This window comes from Vitis riparia, chromosome 6 (assembly GCF_004353265.1).
Source record: "Vitis riparia cultivar Riparia Gloire de Montpellier isolate 1030 chromosome 6, EGFV_Vit.rip_1.0, whole genome shotgun sequence".
Lineage (NCBI taxonomy): Eukaryota > Viridiplantae > Streptophyta > Magnoliopsida > Vitales > Vitaceae > Vitis > Vitis riparia.
Window position 1 is genome coordinate 18,739,340 of NC_048436.1, and position 22,540 is coordinate 18,761,879.

General features: G+C 33.3%; 1 protein-coding gene across 1 annotated transcript; it reads right to left on the bottom strand.

The window, feature by feature from the left end:
• Nucleotides 1-337: 337 nt before the first annotated feature.
• Nucleotides 338-21,319, bottom strand: LOC117916408 (V-type proton ATPase subunit a1). The gene is made up of 18 exons (XM_034832382.1): nt 20,957-21,319; nt 17,975-18,019; nt 16,901-17,023; nt 16,605-16,712; nt 13,513-13,626; nt 13,246-13,419; nt 12,630-12,767; nt 10,958-11,065; nt 10,700-10,807; nt 10,383-10,531; nt 9,750-9,903; nt 7,694-7,854; nt 5,005-5,211; nt 4,730-4,913; nt 4,547-4,630; nt 3,296-3,489; nt 3,147-3,206; nt 338-1,074 (listed from the first exon to the last, which is right to left on the bottom strand). The coding sequence occupies exons 1-18, from the start codon at nt 21,095-21,097 to the stop codon at nt 870-872; spliced, it is 2,457 nt and encodes an 818-aa protein (XP_034688273.1). The 5' UTR covers nt 21,098-21,319; the 3' UTR covers nt 338-869.
• Nucleotides 21,320-22,540: the final 1,221 nt, after the last annotated feature.

Sequence of the window (22,540 nt, forward strand, 5' to 3'; positions counted from 1 at the left end):
ACCGATTAATTATCTAACCGGAAAGCAAGACTTAAGAAAACTGGAATAGAACTCGGACTGAACCCTTTATATTCTAACCTGAAGTGGGATCTACCGATTTAAAATGAACCCAACTTGTCCGTCTGAATGAATTCAAGTCATTTGATTGTAGTTCTCAACCTTAGGAATAGGTAGTGCCAATGTACAACCCTCACGAAGAAAGAGTCATGCCAATACTAATGTTGACTGAAAAACGTATAAATCAACAAACTCGCCAATACTCAATTGTAATAATACTTGAAATATGTAAGATGAAAAGCCAAGAATGCAAGAATGATGGAGGGTGGTGACAGAGGGAGTCATTCAACTTGGAATTCTCTGAATAATGAAACCATTACAAGAATGGAACTGTGTACTAATGCCACCAATTATTACAAAAAGATAAGGGTCTGCAAAATCCAAACTAGTTTGTATGTATGTGAAATCAATCCTATAACCTGCTCCTCTGAACAGCTGAATGAGGAAAAGCTATGGTATCAAGATTTCCCATGTCCTCGTATTTAGATTTCTCTCATGTCTCTTTACAACGAGTAAAATTTTAAATGAAAAAGGAAAAGAGAAAATACAGGATCTCTTAATGGACCACTTACCATCACTTGTAAGTAAAATCCTTTTATACCGACACATCCAAAGAATCTGAGCTAGGATTTTACATTCGTTAGTTAAATCGAGCTGCGAAGTGTCAAAGCGAAGAAGAAGCATCAATGCCCTCTGCTATCAAAAATGAGGTTCCATGGAAGTCCATTTTAGGCTTCTTCTAATGTTGGATAAGTTTCTGATTTCTTTTGTACTCTTTCACAAAACCAAAAAAAAAGAAAAATATGGCAGGACTAGTCTTCGTCATCTATTAATGAAGCAAAGGAGAAAGGTCTGAATTTGTAGCCATCACCATGGTAAAACTTATTTTGGAATTCCACCCAATGGAGACGCAAGGCATGGAGGAAAGCACTAAGTGTCTCCATCATGAGTAGTATGAAAGCAGTAGCAAAGGCAAAAACTGCTAGCCCCACCATCCGGATGACAAAGTTATTATACCTGTAATAACCATCAAAAAGTGATCTTATTACTCAAACAAACATACTTTCAATCAAGTATATCACCAGAGAGTGCATGTGTTTTTTCCCCTATTTACAGGGTCTAAATGTAGGCCCCTGAATAGTTATTGAAACTAAAAGATAACAGAGTTAAATAGATCCCAAGCACAATAGGAAAGATTATTCTTCTTTTCCTTCTGTTCACAACACTCAGAGCATACTCAATCGTGGGGCAGTACCCAACAAACAAGAATAAACATGGGCATAGCAGTCCCAACCACATCAGCCATCAGCAAGTCCCCAATGCAACAAGGGAATTCCAATAACATGACATGAGAGCTAATTTACCATTTTTTTGATAGATATGAGAGCTAATTTACTATTGAGCAACTGCAATTTATGAGTTTCAGAGTTTTATCATTCAATAGAATGAAACACTTTATTCCAAGTACAAGGCCCATGGAAATTTTGGGACAACGAAGTTCGACCTGCTCATGATCATGCTTCCCTAAGAAATGGTCTAACTGAGTGGCTGCATTATGTAGAAAAAGGAAAATGATAACAAAATGATGTTTAGAGCAAAATCAGTTTGTCAGTGCTCTTTCAGTTAATGGGTGAATGAGCGTGCAAGTTGTATTCAAGGAGATATTCAATAAGTACTTCCTTTTCTTTTCTTTATCAGAAACAAACTAATTACCTTCTTTGTATTGATTAACAAAAAAAATAAAAATAAATAAATAATCCAAAAACTCCAAGATCTATCAAGGAATGAAAGAATTAAAAATATCCTAAATTACATTATAAGGATATTTACGTAATTTTGGAATTTTTGTGTCAAAATTGGTTAGTAATTGATATTGAGTTTTATTTAGAATTTGCGAAGTTTCGTAATTCTTCTTAAAAGAAGATACTCTAAACTCTCTATTTTCTAAAATAATCTTTTTGTTCTCAAGCTTCTATTTTGAGTCCTTGGAATCTAGAAGTCTTTTTATCAGAAATTTTATTATAAGAAATTTTTATAAAGTAATTTGCTATTTTTTGAAAAAAATAAAATTTGTTTATAAAAAATTTAATAGTTTTAGGAATGAAAAAGAGTCTTAATTAGTTACTATATAGGTTAGCTTTACTTTCATAGTTTAGTCATATTCTACGATTTTCTAAAGCCTATAAATAAGATCAATGAGTATGAAACAAGATTAATGAAGTATTGATGATCAATAATATTAAATTTTTCTTTGCATACCTTGCAATTTTCAAAGGTGAGATTTTCGTCCCTTTTTTAGTTGAGACTCCTACAAGGTGTTAGTGAAATTTTCATGTTCTTATCTTCTTTTATATTTCTTGCTTTATATTTTATTTCACTTTTTCCCATTGTTACCATTTTTATTCTTCATTCTTCTCCTTAAACTATAAAAGATTGGAAACCTACCCACCTATTTGATGGTAGACAACTAGGTGGTCCTACATTAGGATAACTACCAGTGGCCTATGATATTCAGACTCTCCAATTGCACTCAACATACTCATGTCAATATGATATGGCTGTGGGCATAAGATCCTTGTTAGATACTCCTACTTTGCTTCAAATATAACTAACTGATTATAATTGATTTATTATTATTATTTTTTTTCAACTTCTTTAGCAAATTATTACATTGAAAAAATATAATGTTTTGGGGATAAAGATAAAAGATAAAAGATAAAAGAAAAAAGATAAATTCTTATCAACGATATCTTTACTTATAATTAATTTCTAATTGGTTTTTCTTTGTCTTTTATCCTCATATCCATAACAAAATTTTGGATCCTTTTTAGCCAGTTCCACATATCCTAAACTTTGGATTTCAAGAATCTGATTTCTAGATATGTACCCACACCTGACACTTGCATCCTAGTCCAAGAATCATAGCAGTGGCCGAATATCATAGAATTTTTCATGAGTGTAAGGAAAATGCAGTACAGGTTCTAGCATAGAGTCTAAACATCAAATGACAAACCAATTAATAAATATGTAAACTAGAAGTGACAAAAATAAAATAAAACAAGAAAAAAAAATCTGAGAATTAAACTCACCCCCATGCAAGGAGGAGGACTTTCTCATAGAAAACAGTTGACAATTCAGAGTGGGCCAAGCTGCAACAACAGTAGGAGATGTCAACTAAACCATAATAATATAAACAGATGGAAACTTGATTAAAATGAGAGGGAAACTATGGCTGTACCTCAAAGCCCAAAGTCGGAGGTAAGATGCCGTATTTGAAACTGCACCCAGGACAAATTCAATGGAATGTATCATTTGATGCACAAAAATCTCACTAAAATTAAACTCCTCATGATGTTGTCGTGAAGAATCAGGTTCCACTTCAAGATCCATCTCAGATGTGCCAAGTATCCCATAGGCACGACCTTGAAACCTCTGGAAGATATTTCCATGAAAAGGAAAAAAACAAAAAATTAACAACCAGTTCTAAGCCATCAACCAATTGTCCAATGTTCATGGCTACTGTTAAGAGATAGACGACTAGAATAAATGAAAACAATAGATTATCAGTCCATATTTGCTGAAGGATCACAAATATTAATTTTTTTTTATTTAAATAAAAGGCAGTCTTCAAAACAAGTTCCCTGACTTGATGGATTCTGATGGTTTTGTGGATGATTGAATGCTATCGATCCTTATCAGGAGCAAATTGTGCTTAAAATGGTGAAAGGTCAGAATGAACCAAATGCTATATTCACACTATTTTATACTTGAGAAAATCTTCCGATAAGTCTAAAAATATGGGAGGATTGCCTAAATCATATGCTAAACAGTCATAAAAGAACAAAAAGCATCCAAGAAATCTATGAAGCTTACGAAATGGATGAAACTGAAGTCTCCAAATCTAAGTATTTTATACAGAACACCTGATTTTAAAGTCTCATCATTTGATAAAACAATTAGTATATACATTGATATCCATATACATAGATACACAGAAATGCACAACAATCACAAGATAAACATCCATGCAATGCAACTTCAAACACATAACTCCTATCAAATACAATGAAAGAAAATAAGGAACTTTCAAGTCTCAACAATTCAAAACCACTCTAGCTCTCAAAGAAAATAAGGACATGTAAACCTTTTAGAAGCTGGAGGTTGGAGAAAAATCCAACACCGGGTTTCTCAAAGAAACAAAGATGAAGAGGAAATACATTTAGTTTATCACTTAGACACCCTCAGTTGAACCAGAAAACTTTTAAGGATACAATAAAATGAATAGAGAAATAGTAAACATAAATTATGATTAAGAAAACTACAATTTTAGATGTCCAAATTATCAACTCAAGAAAGAAAGAATGTGATGCAAAATAAGGCACATGGTACCTCTGAATGAAGCTTCTTAAAAAGGAAAACCACAATTTTAGATGTCCAATTCATTCTCTCAAGAAAGAAAAAATGTGACACAAAAAGACACCAACACTACCTCCGAATGAAGCTTCTTCAAAATAAAAGGTTTTGGAAAGAGCATCCATGGAACTGCAATAAGAGCCAAAAGCAACAGTATGATCTGCAAGAATCAAGCATTAATCAACCATAAAGAAGACTAAAAACATAAGGATAAAGTATGTCTAGTCTGCATCAATAGTCAAAAGAATGGAAATCATACTTGGAGTGGTCTCTGGCCCCAAAACAACTGATTCTCACCAAGATTGTCAGTGGGGCTCAAGAACATGTAGATCATCACATGATAGAGATCAGCTTGAGAACCAGTGCACCATTTTATGATAATGAGAAGCGATAGATACCCAAAAAGGCTGTTGAGAAATATCACTTGTGGCACAAACTGATACCTGATAACAAAGCAGACAATAAGTTTCACTATTCTCTACCTCCCTTCAGATGTACAGAGCGACAGTGGAGGGAAAGGGACAGAGAACACACCTTATATCCAATGAGCTTCCAAAGAAACGTGCATTAAAGTAACTTAACACAATTCCTAGGTTCATCTGTGTCACACCCAACAAAATAGACATCTTCATTTTGAGGGAGTTCAAAAAAGGCAACTCTGAACGACTTCCACGCCAACTGGGATCTACGCCAAATGGGTATGTATCTTGGTATTTGATTAAACCAACCGTGTTCGAATTACTGACCAAAGCACCAAAATTTGATTTAGATATATCACAAAGCTAAAAACAAAATGTAGAAACAATTCCAAAGTTTTCATTTTAGAATTGAACAAAAGATATTGAGTTTAGAAAAGGATGGGATTATTGAGGAGGAAAAGGTAGAATGATAGTGTGCAGGAGATGCCCATAACTCGTTAGACTAACTAAAGTTTGGTCAAAATTATAAGAAGGATCAAGATACAATTACATTAGAATAAGATAGTATTGATCTTATTTCCTTTAAAGAAAAAAGTAAAAATAAAAACTAAAAACTAAGATATCTACACAACCTCTATAGAGAACCAAACAATGTATCAACACCATCTAATCACGACTTTTGCAACAATTCAGAATCATAATGAAGAAATAGTAGATAGATATCCAGAATCCTAATTCCATTTCCTTCCATAAAGATTCACAAAACAGATAATATAGCATTAAGGCCATGTTTGGTACACTGGATGAGCAGTCCAGACAGGATATACATACCCAGAGATACTATCTTCCGTGTGATACAATATCCTATGCTACTGTTTGGTTTTGGATAAAAATCAGATGCAAAAACAGAACTCATGTGTTTGATATTTTAAAAAATACAACATATATTTCATAGATGACTTTTTATTTCTTTTTTAATAATATTAATTAAAATATTTTAAATTTTAATATTATTATTAGATTATATGACACATAAAAGTATTTTCTCTAACTATTTTCGTTTTTGGATCAGAAATTTAATTTCTTGGTCTAAAATTTTTTTAATCACAAAATCCATCCACAAAATAATAATAATAATAAAAAAATAAAATAAAAAATCACAAAATATAAGCATAAGGGGGAAAAATGAAAGCTTGAAGAAGTAGAAGAATGGAGGAAAATAGGAGAGAAAATAAGATTTATGATGCATGGATAATATTCCATCTCCCAAGGCAATTATTAGTCCATGTATAAGGAACATGAAAAAAATTTAGGATAAGTTATTCCACTCACTTATCCAATTATCAACCAAAAAGGGGAATAAGATTTCTATATCCTATACCATGTTCTTAACGTGCATATTAGCATGCCCTAAAGAAGCTAAAAAAACTACATGAAAAAAAAATTTAGGATAAGTAATTCCACTCACTTATCCAATTAGCGATTATTAGTCCCACGTAAAAGGGACATAAAAAAATGTAGGATAAATTATTCCACTCACTTATCTTATCCAATTATCAACCAAAAAGGGGAATAAGATTTCTATATCCTATACCATGTTCTTAACCTGCATATTAGCATGCCCTAAAGAAGCTAAAAAAACACCATTTACAAACAAGTTTGACTGAACTAAATTCAAGATCAATGAGGAGATTTTCTGAAGTGGTAGAGGACTTAGAGTTGAGGGATATCCCTTTGAAGGGGGGTCCTTTTACCTAGAGAGGCAGTTTAAATAACCAATCCCACTCTATGGCAAACAGGTGTTTTCTATGTCTCTCTGAAGTAGAGACAATGGATCACCTTTTACTTCATTGTGTAAAGACGCGGGTTTTGTGGAATTTCGTTTTCTCCCTATTTGGTATGGCTTGGGTTCTTTCGTGTTCGGTGAAGGAAACTCTTCTTGGGTGGCATGGAGCTTTTGTGGGGAAAACTCATAAAAAGGCTTGGCAAATAGCCCCCTTATGTATTTTTTGGTCAATCTGGAAGGAAAGGAACTTGTTAGCTTTTGGGAATGAGGAGCTTTCACTTCATAGATTGAAATATTCTTTTGTATGTAATCTTTGGTCTTGGGTTAGGGTGTTTATAATTTTGTGCCCTTCTTCTCTTGTTAGTTTTTTGGATTGGCTAGGCTTTAAGTAGGAGTTTCGAGCCTTTGGGTTGCTTTTGTATACTCCCTGTATACTTTCAGGGCACTGTTTTCGGTGCTTCCTCTTTTCGTTGAATACATTTCTTTTAATCCATCCAAAAAAAAAAGATCAAACGATCCCCAACCATGCTACAATGTTGCAATAATTTGAAAAGAAAAAAGAACTATAGTGACAAAGCTAGTACAGAGTTTCCAAACAGAGAAAAAGAAAAGTTTAAATTTGGTCACAATTAGTAATATCTAACAAGAAACTGCAATTACTGTCGTCTCTGCCATCCAGAAAGCATTACACACCACATCACACCATCACTGACATAATTGTTAGTGATACATAATCTGACATTTCACATATTAACACCAATCCAACCTACAAAGTACAGTTCTATACAGAAATAGGATGCACAGATCAGGAAGATACAAAAGTATATGATGCTGCATAAGGCTAGGCCCAGAAAAATGGTTGAAAATTACATTTCCACTTTAACAATTGTCAATGTCTAACCAAGATTAACAAAAACAAAAACCATTGGATGACAAATTAGAAATCAGGCATGCTCACAGCCAAGACCATACTACTATGCTTTTGCTAAGGAAAAAAGGATGGAATAACAACATATACCTGCAGGTAGCATCTCGACATTTATAAGCAGATCCACCAAATATGTGATAGGGTACAGAGAAGAATTCATTGTAAATCAATCCACAGTAAATTGAAAATATGGACATCAAAAGCAGTACATAGCGCCCACCGAACAGCATTTCCATAAAGCTTCCAAGTTTCTGGCAGCAAAAGGATACGAAAATCAAACAAAAAGAATATATATTTTTTGTACCAGATAGTAGACATAATAGAAATCATAAAAACAACTCCACTTCTTTGTGTTTGGTGTCACATTTTTCACACATACAGTGCCAAAAATAGAGAAAGTGGGAGGACTTTGATAGGTAGACGGCCAATTTAAAGCTTCAAATCACACCCTATAAACATGATTCCTTAAAATTGGGGAAAATGATTCATATGGCCCAATGTAGGTAGTTGAGTTAGCACTTAGCTGATTTGACCACAAATTCTTTTAAACTTGTCTTCATATTCAATTACATATAATCATAACGTCCTTGCTAGCCAAGGACAACTGACATGCCTAAGTTGGACTCTAATGTGGTTTGAGGCAATTTCTGGGCTAAGAATTAATTTGGAAAAAAGTAAGTTTATTTCAATAGGAGCAGTACCGAATATCGAGGAGTGATTTTCAGTGTTGGGTTGTTGGAGCGCTTTCCACTACATAACTAGGACTTCCTTAAGTGCTTCCTTGTGTATTTTTTGGACAGTTTGGAAGGAGAGAAATGAGAGGTGTCTCAAGGATGTTGTACAAATGGATCAAGTGTTAAAATCCTCTTTCCTATGTTTACTTTTGGACTGGGTGAGGGTGGACTTAAATGAAGCCACAATGTCTATGATAGACTTAATCAATTGGTTGGGTGTTTGTCGTTTTTTTTCTTTTTCTTTTTGCCTTTGCTTTCATTTTGCTCTTGACTTTGATGCCTTTGCATATGACCTGTATATGTTGGTGCATTTTTTTTGGTGCTCTTAATATATCTTTTTGCTTGCTTATAATAACAAAAAATAATAACACTGTCACCATAATCAAGTCTTTACCCATTCATTAGGAGTTAGATACTTTAACCTGGATGAAAATTTGTCTCCCCCCTCAAGGGCCATCATACTTAGTTTTCAACCGACACAAGAGGCTCCACCATCTTATTTTTTTAAAACAGAAAATCGTCTCAACCATTGTGTCACCAATTTATTGAAGCTATTCTTGATTCCACCAATGGGTTTATGTCTAATTTTGCCTTTTTTAAAAGGATGTCCAAGAACACAGCAACAACATTCTCATATTCCAAAATTTGTCCTTATTTTTCATCATACAGATGAAACCCAAAATTAATCTATGCATTTGAATAATATCTGAAAATATAATTATTCTATGCATTTTAATAATATCCAAAATATTTTCAATAATTTACAACAAATATGCGAAGTCCTAAAATAACACTGAATAATTATGCCATGGCAACATCTTCATAATTTTCTCAACATGCATCCCTTCTCCCCAAAAATTCTTATTGGATCTTCCCAAAAATTATTCCTGATATTTTTTGGAAACTCCCAACTTGCAAATCATTCAAGTACTGACTAATTCTCAATATGCTTGGAAATAAAAATATTTGGGAAACAAGGGTAACCTTTCTATCGCTTTTATCAATCTTATTTTATTTGAAATCATATTCAAGCTCCACTCCTATTGATACAGTGACAATTTAGATACAAGACATTGCAAATAAAAAATTTTCCCAATTTTGGAGGAGGAAAAAAACACTGAGATAGGAAAGAAAATCTGGTGTAATATTCTAGGAATACCAAAACAGTTCATTCCAAAGCACAATGAACTACCAAGGCAAAAGCATTCCAATCTCATGACAATCCTGGTAATTTGAGAATCATAATCAAGATAATAATTTTTATAATAGCAATTATACGGAAATGAACTGTAAAATGTAGAACAGCAATTCAAAAAACTGGAGAAAAAATTCTAATTACAAAATATAGTGTTTTTCTAATAGAGCACTTTCTTTTCCACCATTAAATGCTAGAATGTTATAACAGAACATACCTGAGAACTAAGCTTACTTTCACGAGCTATAAGAACTAATGCTCCCAACAACAAGCATATTCCATGACCCCAATCCCCAAACATCACGGCAAAGAGAAACGGAAACGTAATAACAGTGTAAACTGCAGGATTTGCTTCTTGATATCTAGCAACACTGTCAAATAAATTATTGCATTAGTATCTTGATCGTTTTGACATGTATAAAATAAAGTCAACATTGTTCACCAAAAAAACAGCTTATCCTAAAGCTTTCAATCCCCATTACTCAACATGCTTTGCTTCAACAAGGTAGTATGTGAAGTAGACGTATTAACTTTGGCATTATTGCCACTGATAAATTAGAGATACTTGTGTAATCCTTACTAGAGTATGAAACAGGCTATGCACATGATTTCTCACAAGAAGATCTCCCTTGATTATGAAGATGTTAAATGGGAAGTGGAGAACCTCATCCGGGCATCATGTTGAATAAGTCATCATGACAGTTCTTTTCTCTTTTGATAGCTTCAGCATGATTTCAAAATGTATTATGAGGAATGAGGTAATCTAATTTGAAATCATTTCCCTTCTCAATAATAAAAAGCAGAAAAAGGAAACTTGTTGACAACAACAATAATGGCCGCTTAAACTCACCCATATGCATCAACAATTTCCTGAAATGCATTTGTGAAGCGGTTGGTTCTAAAATATGTTGGAGGTGATTCCACAGCATCCATCACATGAAATATTATGCCCACTTGTGAATTGCTATCAAACGTTGCACGTTGCAGTGCCTCCTGAATCTGTTTAATCACAGAACAATTTCACTTTTAAAACCAGTTGAGGTTTGAAAACACTGAGAAGAAAATCAAGACAATGACAGGACAACTGCAGATAGATTTATTCTATAGTTATATAATGAAAGATTATTTATCACAACATGAGTACAGTGAGAAAGTAAATTGAATTACCTGAGCTTTTGCAAATATTGGGCACCAGCCCTCTCCAACAAGACACTTTTTTGTAACATCAAAATTTAGCATGTTCAGTGTATCATATACTGCTTTCTCCCTTCTTACCTGAGAAGGTAAAATTTCTATCATGTTAAACATGCATAGTACACTTTCATACAGACAATCATGAGTTAGTTTGAACACTCAGCAAGAAGTTGATAGCTCAAGCCAATGCAATTAAAAAAGGACTAGAAACATACAATAGCTACATTTTACCATGTTCATCCATTTCATTAGGTGGAATCCGATTGAAGAAAGTGCTTTGTTTCGGTGACGGATACCAGCATCCAAAGTGGCTTCCAATTCAGAGAGGCGTGCTAAAACCTGCAACAAAAAAGTTGGACTTTCAGCCAAGAATGATTATAGGGTACTTGCAATTGGGTTATTAGGGCATTTGTCCAAAATATGTATATCGGAATTCCACTTCAAAAATTGTAAAGGTGAGTTTTTTTGGTGCTTCACAACCAACCCAAATATCATTGCTAAAGAGAATAGACCTTAAAGTGTTCAAGAAGTGGCCCAGTATTCTCTACATGAATGTAATGGATGTGAGGTTGGAATTAGGAAGTTCTTCATATTGTTTGAGATTGCACAAAAAAAAAAAGAACAAAACATTTTTTTAGAATTCACAGTTTTCTAAAATATATGCTTTGAAAACGAGAAGTTTCTAAACTATTTTTAGAAAGTTTTCTTTTTATAAAAAATTTGCAAATAATTTTTGAAAATAAGACAATATATTCCTAATATATTCTTTAAGAAAATTTGAAAAGTTTCTTCAAATGTTTTCCACGGAAATTTAAAAAATGTCCAAACAATTGTAGAAGGAAACTTAAAACATTTCCTATTTTGGTAAAAAATATTTTGAATTAAATTCCAAAACTTTTAATCAAGGAATCTTATAGCTTTTATAAACTTTTTTTAAAATTGAAAATATTTTGAAAGGTCAATTTGAAACCAAGCTTCCAAATTTGACTCATTCAGGTCTGTGTTTTGAGAGTATAGAATCATTTCTCTAAACCTAATATTTTTCTAACAACAGCTTTTGCTGATCAAAGAGAAATTTGATTTGATCTTATTTTTAGTTATCTTCAAACTTCCATAGCATTCATATCTTTTGAGTTTTCAAGACCCTAAATCCTGATTTCTCTCAAAATTTCACAATCAACCCTTGTGCAGTGTGTGCAATCTTTTCTAGAGGATCATGTTCCTCAGCTTTCAAAGAAGCTTTTCTCATGTGCTCAAGAGAGGAGTAATGAGTTGGATCAGTAAAGAGTGAACAGATGATTTGCATTGTCATTGATGGGGTCAAGGTGCATAGAGTAAGCAAAGCATGGAATATACTTCTGAATCTTTAGTGGAGTGTTTCATGGCTATAAGGCCCATGGTTTTTCCAAATGGGATTTCCATGTATATCCCATGTTTGTTATTTTGTGTCTTTGATCTTTTTGGTCATGAATTGAGATTGGAACATAATTTAATTAATTAGCGTAATTTGATTAAATTTAGTGAAATTAAAAATTGTGAGAATATAACTATTCATCCCCTCTAGGTTAATCTATAGTATCAAGGCAATAGTATCAAGGCAAATTACCTTTTATACCAAGATCAAGAACTACAGATGTATGAAATCTTAGCTCATAGTTGGGGTAAAATCTGCTCGAATTGAGATGAAGTTACGAACTAATGGTATTGATAGCCCAAAAGGTAAAAATGAAAATAGAAAAAAGGAACACCTATATGAGGTCTGCTAGGAAGACATCAGTCAAGAGACCATTTTAACCAAAAAAAAAAAAGAACAACAAAGGGGAAGAAGACAATTTTCTTGAGCTTGAAAGTTTTCTTTTACCCATTAGAAAATAAATGGTCAACCTCCCAGATAAATACTTACTTCTCGAGTTATTTGCCTTTGTTTGGTCATATCTTCAGGCACAGGATAGCAATTTGCACCAAATGCTTCACAAATTTTCAGTATCTTTGTTTTTGCCTGCTCCCCTGAGAAGAACACCACGAAAACTGTTTTCTCAATCTGCAACGATAAAACCAGTGGAATCAGTACCATTTAACTCAAAAATTCAATAGAAGTTTCTGAAAAGCAAAGAAATGAACCAGAACATAGACTGAGCTAAAAATAAAAATAAACAGCATACTACTAAGAAATGGATCAAGCAGATAACAATGGTTGTTTCTTTTAAAGGTTTTCCATATGATGAATTTTCTAGTCAGAAAATTGCTAGAATCAAAACATACAAAAAAATGAAAAGAAAAAAATATTTATCAGAAATGACTTAACATTCTACACAAAAGACATTTGCATAAAAGAAGTCAAAAGCAAGGAGGATAAGATGTCCATCAAACCTAGAGAATGTACATCAGTAGAAACATAGAGCAAAAGGACCCAAAAGTCTCCAAGGGGTAATAAATTCCCAATAATAGCCATAGAAGTCCTTGTCTGTTAACAATAAAAATAAAATAAAAAAATATGTGGTAATAAGACATAAGAATACCATTTCAGTTGATACAGGATCCATTATATGTTCATCAGCTGTTGCCTGATTGAAAAGCATATTGCCCCTAGTAGCACGAAATAACATCCTCTCAAATCTAAGAGCTTTGGACTTGCAAATAATCCCACTAATAAATCTCAAACCAGATTGGTTCGATGGTCCAGGCCCCATCTCCTGTTAAATGAACAATCTATTATGAACAAAACTATAAAATAGGCTTCACATAAAACAAAAATTCAAGAATAACAAGGCATAAAGAACCAGAACCTGTTCAAGTAAAGATGCTGTCTCTACATAGCGATCCTTTGAGTATGCAGTTTCATCTAATTCTCTCTCCTCTACAACTGCATGACTCTTGCTTGAAACAAGGAAGCCACTTGCCTGGAATTGGCCCCAAAAAAGTGTTTATATATACACATGAGAAACAGGAAAAAAAAAAAGCATCTAAAAATTGAGTTCAGAAAGAAAAGATCTCATTTGGGAAGGCATTGAATTGCTGTTTAAATACCAAAAAAGGATATATCAAAACCAATGAAAAGGATTCCCTAGATATTCATTGACAAGAAGCCAATCAAGATCATATTCAGGGCTCATCATTCAATATGTGGATATATAATCAAATACAGAAAACTAAAAGTCAAAACTGTAAATAAAAAGAAAAAAAAAACTGGCCATGAAATTTTATTTTATTTTATTTATAAAAAATAAAAATAAAACAGTCAAAATGTCATAGGATTGCAGCACATCATCTTGATGGTTCGTGAGAGTAATAAAAAATATGAGCACTTATTTCATATAGAAGAAGTGAAGAGCTTATCAAAAATATATATATATATTTATATAGAAGTGAAGAGAAAAAGACCTAGTAAACAAGTTCTATATATCCTTGGCACCAAACCAAAAGGAGGTACTCTTTCTCCTGATAATTTTTTATTTTTTAATATAAGAAATTTTTGCAAGAGACATACTACAAGGTACAAAATTTCCAGTAGATGAATTAGATGATTTTGTAAAATACAGAAACAAACGTGACTACCTGTTTCTTTCTTTGGCCAACAGAAACAAGAGAGATTACTTCATTCCAACAAAGAAGATTTTTTTTATTTTTTTATTTGATAAATGCTTCATGCTAACAAAGCAGATGAATTAGATGATTCTGTAAAATACAGAGAACTGCTATCTCCCCACTAAATGGGAAGAAGAATGAAGACAGATTAAACCAACTTAAAGAACTAATAGAAAAAGGAACTATATATTTATTTCTACAGAGAAAAAATGTGATGTAAATGGTTCGCTCAAACAGCATCTACTTATTAGAATAAAACCTACCCATTTGGTCCAAATTTGATATTCTTTGGGATTATGTTCATAGTACGCTCATTTAACATTGGCATGGCATAAATCAGATAAAAACAGGATTTCAAAATGCATGAGAAAGCAGAGAGCTATGAAACAACTTAACATGTGAGCAAAGTAAGTACTACAGTAGAATAAATATTGTGAACAAAAACAAATTAATAGGGCATTAAATACATAAGAGCTGTGACTGAATGTCCCGACTAGAGATTTAATTTTAAGAAAACAACTAAATTACACTGCAATCTTAACAGGTACAAGTTCTATCACAAGAAGACTTTTAGAACATAAAAGATAGACCACAATTTTGTGCTCATTCATTTGTTGCCCAACTATTTTTAGATATTAGTTCAATATTTCAAACCTTTTTCTGTGCAGAAGAAACAAATGAAAAGAAAGAAGGGAATCTCAAGGATTGTCAAATTGGGGAAAGCAAGTATGTTGGAGCAACTAGTCCTCTCTCTGTTTGGTGTGACATGGGTGATACACTCCACAATTAGAAGGAAACCTTCTAAGTTGGCACAGTTCTTTTGTGGGGAAGAAGCAGAAGAAAGCTTGTAGGATGCCCTCTTTGGAAGGAGAGAAAGAGGTCATTTGAGGATGCTGAGTCAAATCAAGCTATTAAATATTCTTTTATGGCCAGTTTCTTGGAATGGGTTAAGTTGTACATAGACCATCACTCAATGTCCATGATAGACTTTGTAGAATGGTCGTGGTAGAAGTAAGGAGAAGAAGGTTGTTTTTTTGTTTCTCTTTCCTTGTTTTACCTTTTGGCACATATTGTATGCATCGTATGTACTTCGTTGTGCTCTTTTTAAGGCACTAGCAATATATTCTCTTTTATTGCCTATCAAAAAAGAGGATTGTTAGATTTACCTTTCACACAACTGCCTTGCAGGCTTTCAGAACACATGATACTAAGGTCCCGGTGTAGAAGGATCAAGTTCATAAATGTAATCGTTCATTAGGAAGAAGAGATTAAAGATGCATCAGTGGAGATCACTGGGGTGACTTGATCAAAGCTTTCTCCAAGCCAGCAGTTTAAGGTAGCTATTGAGAATCATAGTTCAGTGGAACTCTTCAGAGTGATTTCTTGAATTTTTATGGAATATAAAGGTCCTAGGAGATTGTCTCATTGGTTGGATCGGATCTTTGATCGGGCACATGGTTTCCCCCTTTAGATAGCAGCCAAAAGGCGAGTCCTGCCTTGGCTATGTTTGAAGAGGATAGCTCCTAAGGATATAATTTATCATTTTCTGGAACTCAATCTACCACATTCTAGAGAGAAGAAAATGGTGAAAGAACTATTATCCTATCCTAAAGGCAGGTTACTTTCAAGAAAAAAAAAAAATGGACGTCTAGTAAAATCCCTCTCCTTCTGTCCCATCATCATCCTCTTTCCAAAAGGAAAAAATTCAAATTCCTTGTTGCAGGGATAGCAGTCAAGGGTGTTGGATTAGAGCTTTGATTGGACAAAGGACATGATTTCCTCCTTTAGATAGCAGCCAAGAGGAGAGCCTCTAACTTGGCTATGTTTGCAGGGAGTAGGTCCTGAAGGATAAATAAATCATTAATTGAAACTTTATTTTTTTTTCAATAGGCAAAATAGAGAGCATGTATTAAAAGCCATGATGTCATGATTGAAACTTAATCGAGCACTCTATATGGAGAAGAAAATGAAGAAAGAACCATCATTCTATCCTATCAAAACTTGCATAACTTCATGAAAAATAAATGCCCATGTTGTAAAATTTCTCCCTCTTCCTCTTTCCAAAAGGAAGAACATCAAATTCTTGTTTGCAGGGAACAAGAGACTGATCCAAACCATAGTAGAATGCTTGGTAAATGAGCACCAGTAGACTCTAAAGAAACTATTCTGAACAATAATCATGAGAAGAAAATATGGGAGTTAATAATCATAGGATCTTCCTACCTTTTTTCCTTCTCTTAGAAGGAGAGGAAGGAGAGGAAGAAGAAGAAGGAATAGTAAAAAGAACAAATACCTTTTGCAATACCATCTTGAACTCCAGGAGCTCATTATATGTTTGCCGTAGTTTCTCACTATTAGAGTTCATTTCCAGTAGCTCATGTTCATGCTCAGAAAGTTGTATCTAAAATAAGAGAAATGCACATCATAAGATTCTGAGCAAAGTTGTCCTTCCATCAAGTAATTTCTCTTTCCCTTTTTCCCAAAAGAGTAGCAGCCTTTTTTTTTTAAACCACAAAATTGAAGTCACCGAATAATAATAATAATAAAGTTCTTTTGTGAATAACAAAGAGCTATAATATAAAAACGAACCTCCAGTTCCTCCAACTCAATGTCTGGTTGCAGATCAGGACGAGCAGAAGAGATTAAACCAGCTTTACTGACTTGATCTTTGAAAAATCGTAGCTTTCTTGCCATCTCTCCACATCGTTTTACCTGGGAAATATCTCTGAAATATTAAAACTACTAAAATAAGCAGTAAATGTCATAACATCATCCCAACTAAGAAAAGGACGATAAAGATAAAACATCCATAACTGCTAAGGAGTTGCCAAAATATTTGACTTTTGACCCACTCTTCCAATTTAAAGGATTAATCAATCTAATAATGGGTTAAGTAAACGACTCATAAAATTAAGCACAAAGTATACAAAGTTCAACTAGTACTCATTCTGCATAAAGAGAATGACAAGGTGAATAGGGCTTCCATTTGCTATCAAGGTCACAATACACAGTTGTTATCAACTCATACTTGGGAAGTGGGAAATAAAGAATTAAGGCTATGATGTCAAGTTGTCAACTGATAAATCAGTGACAGAAGAAGTTCATAATTAATCTTATTTGTGCATAAATTAAAAAAAAAATGAAAAAACTGACATAACTGCCAGTTCAAGTGACTGGAAGCATAAAAGTTCACATAGATATATGCTTTCTATTTCACCAATATAGTTTGTATAGTTAGCCAAGGTCTTGAATAATATTGGCTGGGGGCAGTTTTATCCAACTAAATAAAAAGCAGGTGTGTCAAAACTGGCAAAGTTCCCCGTCTCATTAAAGTGCAGTAAACACGTATCTCTGGATGTGATTATATACATATGTATTTTCCATAAGCCAATCTCTTTTCTACACAGAACGAAAGTATCATAGTGAAAAGCTCATCCATTTGCAATCATGACTTCCAAGAAAATACCGTCTACGACAAAAGTGAAAGTTTTTCAGGATTTGTATTTCAAACAGCTGGCAAGAAGAAATGCACTACAAGAATTAATATCATCTGGTCTTCACAAGGCTTCCAATGTAACCAAATTGGTGAAACTACCCATTATAAACTATAAATAAATAAATAGATAACCTTGGAATGTGAAAGCAGTTCTAATCAGTAGATACCTGATTAACAAATGTCCGCTGAAAAGGGCTTTTATCAGCATTTAACTGCCAAGAGAGAGGGGAAAAGAAAGCTAAAACTGTGAGTACATCGGATTGATATTACGGATAAGCATAGAATTTTTTTTAACTTGTCTTAACCAATTATGCTTAAAGAGTCGCATCTTATTTTGAGAAACTTTCTTTCACAATAAAAAAATGTAAAATAAATAAATGCAATAACACTCAGAAACATTTTCTTTAACAAAACAAATGTAAAGCAGAAGTTCTCCCCAAAAATAACCACAAGCATGGATACAACTACAAGTCAGTATTAGAATTATGAAAGTCCAAACCCTAAACACAACCCGCACTTTTATTTTTCCAGAAGTTTGGGAACAAACATCCTTTCTAATAATGACCAGTAATACAAGAAATTTCAGCATTGATGGACAACTAGCTCTACACATCTTTCAGATTCTATTTTCAAATCCTAATGGAGAGGCAAAGGATCTTGAGCAGAAATGACTACTATCCACTCACTGCATTGGCTCGGAAAACATGAGAAAACGACATTTTCTATCCTTGAACATGATAATATAGCTTCCGAAAATCTTGTTCTAGCTGTTTTGCCTATTAAAAAAAAAAGTCTTTGGTTTAAGTTGAGTAATTGATTGAGAGCTGTAGCATGAAAGCATATATGAAAAAGTCAATTGGGGATAGAAGACACTTAGTAATGCAAGACACTAAATGGACCTAGGTAGACATGCCACCAGAGTGCAAGCCAATTTGATACAACAACAAACAAAACAAAGTTGAAGCCATTGTCTTTGTCAAAAATAAAAGCTCAATAAGACAATAGGGAACGTTATGCCTCCCCCAGTTGTCACTAGTCATGTTTTGGTTTGTTTCTGTAGTGAGTAGTGTTCCTCAGCCCTGCAGCTTGCTTGCTTCTATATTTGAAGCTTTTTATTCTTTTTTTATCAGATTTTATATGCTACATAGAAAATGTCTCATGCTTCTTGGTCCCTATAAGTTGTGTTATTTTTATTTTTTTTTTGGATTGCAAATGAGGCATATGTATATATACTTTTTTTTATATAGGTAACTTTTGGTGCATATTATAAGCATCGTGTGTATCTTGGTGTGCCCTTTCTAGGGCGCTGTTAATATATCATTTTATTGCCTACCCAAAAAAAAAAAAAGCATGGGATAGATGCCTCAGTTGATATAACTAAGTAAAGGTGGGACATGCGATATGCAGGAACCAAAGCTCCTGCATTTTTATGGGAGAGGCCTCAATGTCTATCAATGTAAAATTGATCTCATTAACTTGAATCTTGATCACTGTTGAACTTCAACCCCAAACTTGAATTTGAGTTTCAAGTTTTGTCAATGAGATAGCTAAGAGCACCTACAAACTTCAATCAACATTTAATAAAAGAAAGGTAAGAGGCCATGATCACATGAAGCTCAACTATGTATGGTACCCTACATTGGTGGAATCAAATGACGACTCTCATTTTCATCAAGCACATAAGCAATCAGGCCAACAATGCCTAGCTAAGTTGGCTCTGTGGGTGTTCATACTCCTAAGTGCTCCAATCCTACATAAGAAGATGCCGGGTTGGTAAAAGTAATTGTACCAAATCAAAAGCGAGGAGTCCAGACACACCTAGAGAATAAGGATCTTAATCCATCCATAAAACAAATTCAACCTAGTTAAGAGAAAAATCTCCATGATCAAGACCCATGACCAGATGCACAAACCCAACCTTAAAATTTAATTGTAATTTCCATATAACATTCTTTAGGAATCTACAAATAATTGTTTTTTTTTTCATACTATAAAACTGTAGAAACAATTTATCTATTTCCCAAATAGCCAAGCGTATCTAGAAGTTAATCCAATCAATCTACACATGCACACGAGTAGTCATATTCCTTACGCCTATGTTGCACGGACACCTCATAGTTTATGCATCCCAGTCGAACATGAGATGGCAAGAGTCTGACAAGCCTATTTGTAAGATGTGTTTTCAACAGCTATGTCTAATAAACAAAAAGACAAACAGATTTCTGATTCACTTTTGTCCCTTTTTCTTTTTCTTGTTTTTTACTTTTTGATAGGTCGCTTTTTCTTTTCCTTCTTCTTCCCTTTTTTCAAGTTTTGGTGCTTCTTGTATATATCATATTCAGTGAGGTTGCAACCCCTTTTGATAGGCACTTCTTATTTAAAATGCTACTTATATTGCCTTGGAAAAAAATAAAAGAATAAAAAATAAAATAAGTGCTATACACTTCAACTTGATCTATTTAAAATAATATTTATATTTTCCCTATGAAAAAGAACACAGTTATAAACTACAATTCGGCCTAGGTGATGGAACCAAAGGAAAGGGAAATTAGATTATTTCGCCATGCTCCCTTATCATCTGAAACTTAACATACACCAGCATCAAATCTCTACAGCTATAAATAGAAATCTAGTTTTTAGATTGTTTCAATCCACTATATGGCCATCCATAATGCAAAGAAACTCCTTGACTACAATAGTACATGACCTTTGCTGAGCACAAAACACCTATTCTTCCACGCTTGCAATACTACACCTAGATCCAACAACCTAGGAGAAGCCTACTTAAAGTATATTAACAAATAGAAAATTTATGCATCAAAAGCAAATAAAAAAAAAATGTCTGAAGTCATCTAAACAAGAAATAACCAAGATCTTCAGTTATCTACACACAACCAAATGAGAACCCTATCAATTTCCTAATATTCTGTTGCACTGACAAAATGCAGGAAACGCCACTGAATCGAGTCTGGCATAGACAATCCCCTTAGTTGAGATGAAATTTTCATTTCCGAAAAAACAAATTAAAATTAAAATTCAGACTCCGCTTTTCTCTGCTCCATTTCTGCCTAACCAGACAAAGAATTAAAAATACAAATCTACATCAGAATCAGAAACGAAGCAAAACGGATCTGAGTGGGAAAACTCACATCACGGAATTGGAGAAGACCAAGTTCGCCTAGATATGAGACGGCTCGGTGAGCGGATTCGACAGGGATGATGAGCTGAACGAAAGTCATCTTCTCGGAGCGCATCAGATCCATAGGCGGCAAGTTGTCTATAAATTCCATTTTCCATCAACCAAAGAGAAAATGCTCGGAATTCAGTGCTTTGGATCCTCAGATCTGAATGGAACACCACTGCGTCCTGCGTTTGGTGTTGGTTATAATTTCCTCTGACTCAGTTTCTGTTTTCCCCCGGCAACTGCCATTTAGACTCGGGGAATTCACGCCTTTTTTCAGATGTGGAAAATAAGGAACACGCTATATGCTGTGATGAAGAATTAAAACGGATGAAAGTGTTACGGTGATTTATGGTACTAGTCCACGGTCCACCAGACCCATCTCTCCGCTTTGCTGCTTCCCTAAGCCTCCTTTTTTTTTTTAACCCCTTGAAAATGGTAAAATATCTTAATTAATCTCATTTAATCATTTCAATAAACTCATAAATGACCTCCAAAAAAAATTAATTAATACCACGTGCCCTTTTTAGATAATAAAATGTTTTAAATAATTTCCTTTTCGAACTAAATAAAGCCTTTTTTGTTTTGTAAAATTTTAAAACTAATTATTTTATGAAACATTTTTATAATTTAAAATATATTTTAAAAAAGTAAAATATTTAATAAAATTTATGAAATACTTTAAAAAATCAGACTTAGTGTTTTATTGAAAAACATATAGATGATGCTTTTAGAGATATTTTAAGTACATATCCCAATAAATTAAAAATGTGTTTTAATTATTTATAATACTTGAAATATTAAAAATAAAATAAAACATTTAAAATGTTATAAATACTTTATAAAATCGCCACCAAATGCACTATTCGAATATAAATTCTATCAAATGTTACAAGTGATTTTTCAAAATTTAAAAAAAAAATTCAAAATTTTAAAAATGTTTTTAAATTTTATGAAAATATTTTTAAATTAAAAATAATTTTTAAAATCATTACCAAACATACTCTTATGTAATGTTTCGATTTTCAAACGAGTTTTCTCATATTTTTTTAATATGAAATATTTGGAGAATTATACAAGAAGGTTTTGAATGAAAATATATTTTTATGGCCCAAACAGGGCTGCGAGGATGAATTAATACATGTAATATAAACACATGTGTGTATTAGATATAAAGACAACAAATACACATCGATTGCTCATTATAACATATGATATCAAAATTTTATAATATGCTTTTTTCATCAAAATAATAATATCACTGCAACCCTCCATTTATTTCCCATTACAACACTAGCTTCTCTTTATAATATCAATTTTGGCTTATGGTGGCCACGTTGACCTTGATGGCACAGCAACAAAGATAAATCCTTCCAAACATATAAATGAAGTGGAGTACAGGTCAGAGCGGTATAATGCCACTGCATCAATAACAACAGAGCAGTACATAAGAAATAAGACATTGGTTTTGATGTAGCAAACTCAGCTTCCACGACAAGGAATTTTATACGTCCAAGACTCCTTTGCCCTGGGATGCGCCTTGCCTCTATCC